This window comes from Branchiostoma lanceolatum, chromosome 8, assembly GCF_035083965.1.
Source record: "Branchiostoma lanceolatum isolate klBraLanc5 chromosome 8, klBraLanc5.hap2, whole genome shotgun sequence".
Classification (NCBI taxonomy): Eukaryota; Metazoa; Chordata; class Leptocardii; order Amphioxiformes; family Branchiostomatidae; genus Branchiostoma; species Branchiostoma lanceolatum.
This window is the reverse complement of record NC_089729.1, coordinates 11,064,576-11,071,656: the sequence shown is the minus strand read 5'-3', so window position 1 is coordinate 11,071,656 and position 7,081 is coordinate 11,064,576. Positions and strand designations below refer to the sequence as shown.

The 7,081-nt window shown below is 38.7% G+C and overlaps 1 protein-coding gene across 1 annotated transcript; it reads left to right on the top strand.

The window, feature by feature from the left end:
• The first annotated feature begins 85 nt into the window (after positions 1 to 85).
• On the top strand, positions 86 to 4,740 carry LOC136440896 (membrane protein BRI3-like). The gene is made up of 4 exons (XM_066437061.1): positions 86 to 221; positions 424 to 496; positions 1,833 to 2,030; positions 2,799 to 4,740. Exons 2-4 carry the CDS (start codon positions 454 to 456, stop codon positions 2,948 to 2,950), a joined length of 393 nt encoding a protein of 130 aa, XP_066293158.1. The 5' UTR covers positions 86 to 221; positions 424 to 453; the 3' UTR covers positions 2,951 to 4,740.
• The last annotated feature ends 2,341 nt before the right edge of the window (positions 4,741 to 7,081 follow it).

The following is a 7,081-nucleotide window of genomic DNA, read 5'->3' as shown; positions in this document are numbered from 1 at the left end:
GCTATCGCGAGATCTTGCGTTATCATCTCCAACCCTCGTGAGAATTCACGAGTCACCATGGTAACACTCCAAGTTATCGCGAGATCTTGAAGCCCACGTGACTCAAGTCTTATGACCTGATGACGTAATTCAAGTGCAGGCAGGAGGAAAGAAGAAGAAGTTGGCGCTAGATTTGGGCTAACTTTTAGGCTTAGTTTTAGCTCTTTAAGTCGTGTTGTTTGGTAAGTACATCCTTGTTATGCTTTATGAACAGTTTTTCGTTAATATGTTTCCCAATTTTAACTAGGAAAGTGAATATTTGATGTTGAAATTTGACGCATACTTCCTCATGGTATCAGCTGATTCGCGCCCGAATTCCAGCTGGCCTTTTTGCACATTTTTTATGTTGTTCGTTGTTTGATTAATGATTTTCTCTTTCCGTAGATCCTGAGTCCTTCTAACTAACATTCCATAATGTCGGACAAACCACCACCATACGCGCCACCAGCATACAACGGTAAACTGTTACATTTTTACTCTAAGTAAACAAGGAAAACAAGAACATGTTTTAGTGTTTTCTTGGGGAATTTTAACTTCCGGAAGTTACAATAATTTGTGAGTTGTATGTCAAAGTATCGTTTTCATATTTAGATTTTTAAGATAATTGTTTGTAGAGGGATATATAAAGATATGCCACACATGATAACTGTAATAAACAAACACTTTGGCTCCCCTTTGTCTTTCATATCTTCAATATCTTTCAAGTGTTCAAGCATAACGTTATATATATACTTACATATTTCAACAAGTTATGTTTGTTTATTCAGTTAGAGTTATAATATTGTGGCTGTGGACACAAACTTTATTTTAGTTGGCCTTAAATTGATAGATTCTTAGAATTTGAACTATTGGTGAAGAACTGGACAATGCAAGAATTTTGTGTATCAAATTATGTAGCATGTGACTATGAGTAATCGAGTCCCTGGGGACCTACATATACAATCATTTTATATGATATAACATCACATGATACACAGTAACACCTGAACTAAAAGAGTGGACTTTGTTCTTCCTGTTGTTTCTTTGCACTTTTTTTGCTGAATTGCATCAGGCTGAATTGTTCTGTTGTCTATGTCCTTGTTTGTTCTTGCCAAACAAAAGAACCACAATTTTTGCCGGGTGTCTACACCCCCACAAAGTTTTGAAATAGTCAATCCCTAACTTTTGTAGCATAAATTGTATAAAACATTTATCAAAATTACATATTTAGCAGTTTAACTGATATGCATCACACCATGCACATATTCTCTGTTTTACGTTGTGTTATTATCATAGTCATTGTTTCAAACTCAATGATACTGCAAATAAGTAAAAAAGATATTTTTACCATGCTGCAAAAGGTCAAGTGGCGCGACTTACAATACAACTTTGTGATGCTATTTTTTTGTTTTGTTTAGTAATGTTCACGTAACCGGTAAAGCAATTTCAAGGGTAACACACCAGTTTTGTACAGTAGCTACATGATGTATAAGACATGACTGTAAGGTTCGATGCACTTACTAGCAGACCAGGAAGGACCCCTTCTCTTTTTTGATAATCGTGGTAGGATCTTTAACATGCTCGAGGTGTGGCTCTCCTCAAACATGGGAGTCGGTCCATCCAAGAGGAAATCCCTATCCGAAGCTAGTACTCCTTTTCATTTTGAGTCAAGTGAGGGCACAGCATTGGGGCCTGCTAGGGATTCAAATCAGCAACCCCCCAGACAAGACTACCTTGCTTCGTACATTGTAGCTGTATCGTATTGCATTGTATTGTATTTTATTTCTGATTGCAATGTTTTATTTCGTCCACAGGTGGGTATCAGAACCAGGGGTATGCACAGATGGGGCAGGGGTACCAGCCACAGCAGGCCGGGTACCCAGGGGGGTACGGCACAGGGGCACCCCCGGGGTACCAGCCCCTACCCCAGGGGATGTCACAACCCTCGTACATGGGCACCCAGACAACAGTCACAGTCCAGCCACAGCCTACAACATCAGTGGTGGTAGTAGGTGGGTGTTTGTTTGTTTGTTCCACATTTTGGTGTTATTCTAACACACCAATTTTGTATGCATAAGAGTATTAAGACCAGACTGATATTGAATCAGGGCTCAAAATACTGGGTTTATATGCACTTTTCTGCACCCCAAATTGTAGCTTTGCACCAAATTTTTGACTACATGTATGCACCTAGATACATTGTATTTGTGTAGGGTTACATTTGTAAAGGTACTACTAGTATCAATGATTGATATACTGTAAATACATTTAAGTTCGCATGGTTTGTATTTTGCGCTAGGGCGAAAATGGAGGGCTTGTGGTGGTTTTAAGTTTGCAGCAGCGCTATAGTCACATTGCTGCAGTATCAGAAAAAAATACCACATAAAATCACTGCAAACTTTTCTGCATTTACGGTACTCTAGTACATGTGTACGCCATGTTCTTGACATTTACATTTTTTTTTTAAACACATGTACAGTACATGTAGCTAAACAATTTGGATTCATCGTAATGTTTGTATGGCTTAAGCTCATGTAACATTTCTAATTAGATTTTGCTGAACTTTATTTCGTTCAGTTCAGATTTTCTGTCCACCTTAATCTTTAGTTTAAGCTAGGTGCACTAGTGCACCTACAATGTACATGTAGTCTCAAAAGTGAATTTTGAGTCCTGAATCAGATTCTTTTCAAGTATGTCTCAAAATGTTTGACTTGAGTAAACTGTATGTACTTTCTCCTGCTCTGAGCTGAAGAGTTTTCTTGCCCCGCTCCCTCTCCTAGGTGGGTGCCCGGCGTGCAGAGTTGGCGTCCTGGAAGACGACTACACGTGTCTCGGGATCTGCTGCGCCATCGCTTTCTTCCCGATCGGGCTCCTGTGCTGCCTTGCGCTGAGACAGAGGAGATGTCCCAACTGTGGGGCCATCTTCGGCTAACTGTCCGTCAGTCACTGTCAGTGCACCTGTATATACAAAAAGATGTCTGAAATCTATCCCTGGAGATATATGTACAACATTTCTTGCAAATGGGTATCACACCAGGTTTTTTCTGCAGATTCTGTACAACATTTCTTGCACCGAGTATCACACTAGGGTTTTCCCTTCAGATAGTATGCAAGGTTTCTTGCACTGGGTATCACACCAGTGTTTTCCCAAGCCCTAGATTTTTTCCGGCCTCTCAGCAAATGCATGCTCCCTTCCTTCTGATGTGACCTACTCTAATCTTTTTCATCTTCAATGCACCAAATTCGTGTGTCAAGATGACAGACTTGGCATAAGTTTTGTCCGTAGGTGAAAAAGAGATTCTGTCAAAAACTTAATGGCAAATGCTGAGGAAACCCTGTTTCTAGCACACATCACTTTTCCCATGTCCACATCTTTGATGAATTAACCAGAAGATAGTCATGAAGGGTGTCAAAATGAACAAGAATGTATATACATTGTGTGAGATATATTCTCTACACCAACAATGATACTGCTAATATGTTTCTACAAGAAAAAATTGGACATTGAAGGTTACATTTCTGAGCCCATAGCATCAACCCTGAGATTGTTAATTGTTTGCCTCTTACATGTATGTACACAAGCATATCTTTGCTGAGATCATCTACATGTCGTCATGTGGTTTTCGGAGGTGGAGGGCTAAAAATTCTAACAGATGGATTTTTGAACAATTATATCTTTCTGCCTCCCTGAACAATTACATACCCATAAAAGCTGCACTATCATGGAATGGTCAATTTTCCAATAGCTTACTTATGTATGGAGAAAGCCTTTTGCAGTCGCAAAATGTACACATCATTCAAACTAAGATAAAACAACTGCTTATTGACAAATTCAATTATATATACAGGATACAGCTGTTCTGTTTATTGCAATGTATAATATTAATAACTTTATACCCTAGTGTTGAAATTATAGAACCTTGTATTTTCATGGCCACCACAGAAAATAATATTGTTATGTAAAGATTTTATGAATGATAGAATGCCCTAATGCCAGTTAATTCAAGCCACTTCAAGAAAATGTGTGTTTTAATATGAGCAGCATTTAACAATCATATCACTTAGTGAGGTATAGAAGAGAATGATACAAAGAATGCAGAAAGACTAATATTATTTTTAATACTAAATGATAAATGCCTAATTATGTGGTAGTGTACTGTAAATCCTGAAACTTTCACAGTGGTTTTATTTTTGTGACCTCTCCACCGAAAATTCATACGCATATGTCTCTCTCATATGACTATTGTACTACAGGATTGTTTCAACCACAAATTTGAAGACTCCATTTTCATTCTATCACAAGATAAATCTACCACGAAAGTAGATGAATTTACGGTATCTTCTAATCGATTAGCGCATGAAATATAGACAGGCTAAATGCAGTATGAGCTACCACTTATATTTACTGTAATGTCACACATTTACACAGTAAGCTTGGCTCTTCTTATGACTGAACATGTACAATTTTAATGAGATTTACTGTAAAATGGTTTGAATCAAGTCAAAATACTTCATTTTCTGGCCTTTGACATTTCATTAATTCGTTTATTAAAAATAGTTGTTGCAGTTGTAGAGATATCAGAAGATGACAGCAACTATTGTGTGTTCCATGTTTACTTATTTTGTTGATATGATAATGAACTTATGATTGTTGTCTGTTCTACGGATGCTTTTATTTGTCACTCATACTTGAGGAATAAAAGACAAATATGTACAAAATGATTTCTTTGAATGATTATCAATTTGTCTGCATGATGCCATAAAGGCTGACATATTGTGAGTGTATCATACAATACATATATTATTTTAGCATGCACTTCTCATGGTAGGAATGATGTGTGCGTATGTATGTGTGCATTGCGTGTGTGGAGTTTTGGGTATGTTGTTTGTGCATTTGTTGTGTGTGCGTGTGTGTGTATGTGCTTGTGTGGTATTGTTTCTTTGGTATGAATGCTTTTTACTGTGGGGGGTAAGAAAAAATACAACAGCAGACAATACATCAAATCAGCAGGTATACGCCATGAACAAAACGTTGCATGCCACCAAGGATATCACATGGCGTCATTTCAAATCAACTGCGCCGGGGAAAATATTTCTCATCATAGATCTCTTCAGGCTAAGAATCGATACGTCAAGCCACATATTGAATAGCAAGTTGAATAAACAGTGAAACTCAGAAGCAAGAAAGAGTTCGAAGGTCTCATACCTCCGTTAGATATTTAGTTTCTTGTGCTCTATCGCAAGTATCTATAACGACGAAAGCATAAACAGACAGACCAAATGTAAACCGCCAAAAATGTAGTTACTCAAGCAACTGAATAAAATTTTGAAACAGACGTTTCAGACAACATCCGCCATCTTTCATCAGTGACTAAGGAAACATCTGACAGAACCAGGTTTTATACTAAACCTCTGAATAGATATGTTCATGAAGTGAAGACAATTTCAGATGGTTCAATAGAATAGTAAGTCAAGACAAGGTTGTATGCTTATGACTCAATTAGCTCCTGTTGTTTTAGGAGCTTATATTATTCGTCGGGGTCGGGTCGGGGGAGGGCAGCACGTTATCCAAAGTGCCTGAAAGTTCGATGCGTAGACCTCCTTTCCTGTTGAGGATTGGATTGTACATTCTCTCATATATTGCTTCTCTAACTCCCCGTTCGAACGGAACCAACGGCGTTCGCGGTCTATGATATCTGTGGATTCTATCTTGAATAAGTGTCCCTGGTTGTGTTGTAAATACTAATAGATAAAACCTCTTCCATTAACCCCATGACCTGGAATGACTGTCAGCTGTCAGCCAAGGTTGATAAATGGCTTTTCTTTCTGTCACTCTGACCTGTTTTCACCTCCTGTCACTTTGTGAAGAGGTGTGCAGCTATGACCGTTTTCCCCCAGTTCTTGGCACTCCGTGTGAGACGTGTCAATATATAGAATATGGAAATAACTACGGAAACATAGACAACCAAACAAATACACCTGAAACAATACCTCCATACACCGAGGTGACTAGTCCTCAGAACTTTACAAACTTGTTTTTGAGGAAAATGTATTTTCATACATGACATGTAATGTTACACATTTCCGATGTGATTGGCACCCTACTTGTGATTTTGTAGATAACGTTTTAAGATCTTATTTTCTAGCAAAAAGAGCGATTCCCTTGCCCGAGAAATAAAAACTGACTAGAAATAGCTTGGTACATTGTACTTAGAAATATTGACTATTCATCAATGCGGACAAGGCCTCGCAAGTTTTTCGCGAAAACAATAGCCAGCGGGTGACAGTATGCCGAAAAGTGTGATGATAAATTCTTTCATGTTGAAACAGCAAGTACGAGTTGTGATGCTGGGAAGACTCCGACAGACAAGCTAAGATTGATAGCCATCACCTCCATCAGGCCTTTCTACGGGGTTACGGATCGTAGAATTCGGCACTGAAATAATTTGTCAGGAGAGTCAGTCCATGGTTAGGCTGCACGGCCGGTCAACCCCTTCGGTAGCCAAACTCCCGTGGCAAATTATTCTCCCTATTAGCCAGTTTAGTCAGCCTGGTAGAGACTACAAGGTTGCGATCCAAGCCGCAAACTGAAGGTGCAAGAAGGGCAGACGACGGCCGGAGCTGAAGCAACTTAGGTTTACATGACATACAAGGTGAGCTTATCTATTGGTTTGACTGTTCAGGACGCATGGCCAGAGCTAAATAACTAGCAAGCAGCCAGTAGTTTATAGGCCTCTATTGCAACATACTAAAGCATCATCTAAACCATTGCTATCATAACGACCGTTCCTAAAATAAAAATGTCAACACAAAATTACGGTGGTTTGTTACTATGGTATTCTTTCCCGTTGCTACGCGCGTTCGGCAAAGTATCGGGTTACAAGAGATACATTTTGGCTATGTCAAGAAAATCTGTTTTGGGGATTTTCTGATGTTCTATTTTTCAGTGTAGTTAACGACATTTCCCCCCACATATTTGTCAACGTTAAGTTAAGTTAACGGGGTTAACGTTAAGTTAAATGCCTTTTTATAACAATTTGTGCACTCAATTACCCATAATTAA

Excerpts from the sequence above, each read along its gene's own strand:
- LOC136440896 (XM_066437061.1), top strand. The coding sequence starts at position 454 with ATGTCGGACAAACCACCACCATACGCGCCACCAGCATACAACG. Across the intron at positions 497-1,832 it reads CGCGCCACCAGCATACAACG|GTGGGTATCAGAACCAGGGG; the intron begins GTAAACTGTTAC and ends TTTCGTCCACAG. Across the intron at positions 2,031-2,798 it reads AACATCAGTGGTGGTAGTAG|GTGGGTGCCCGGCGTGCAGA; the intron begins GTGGGTGTTTGT and ends TCCCTCTCCTAG.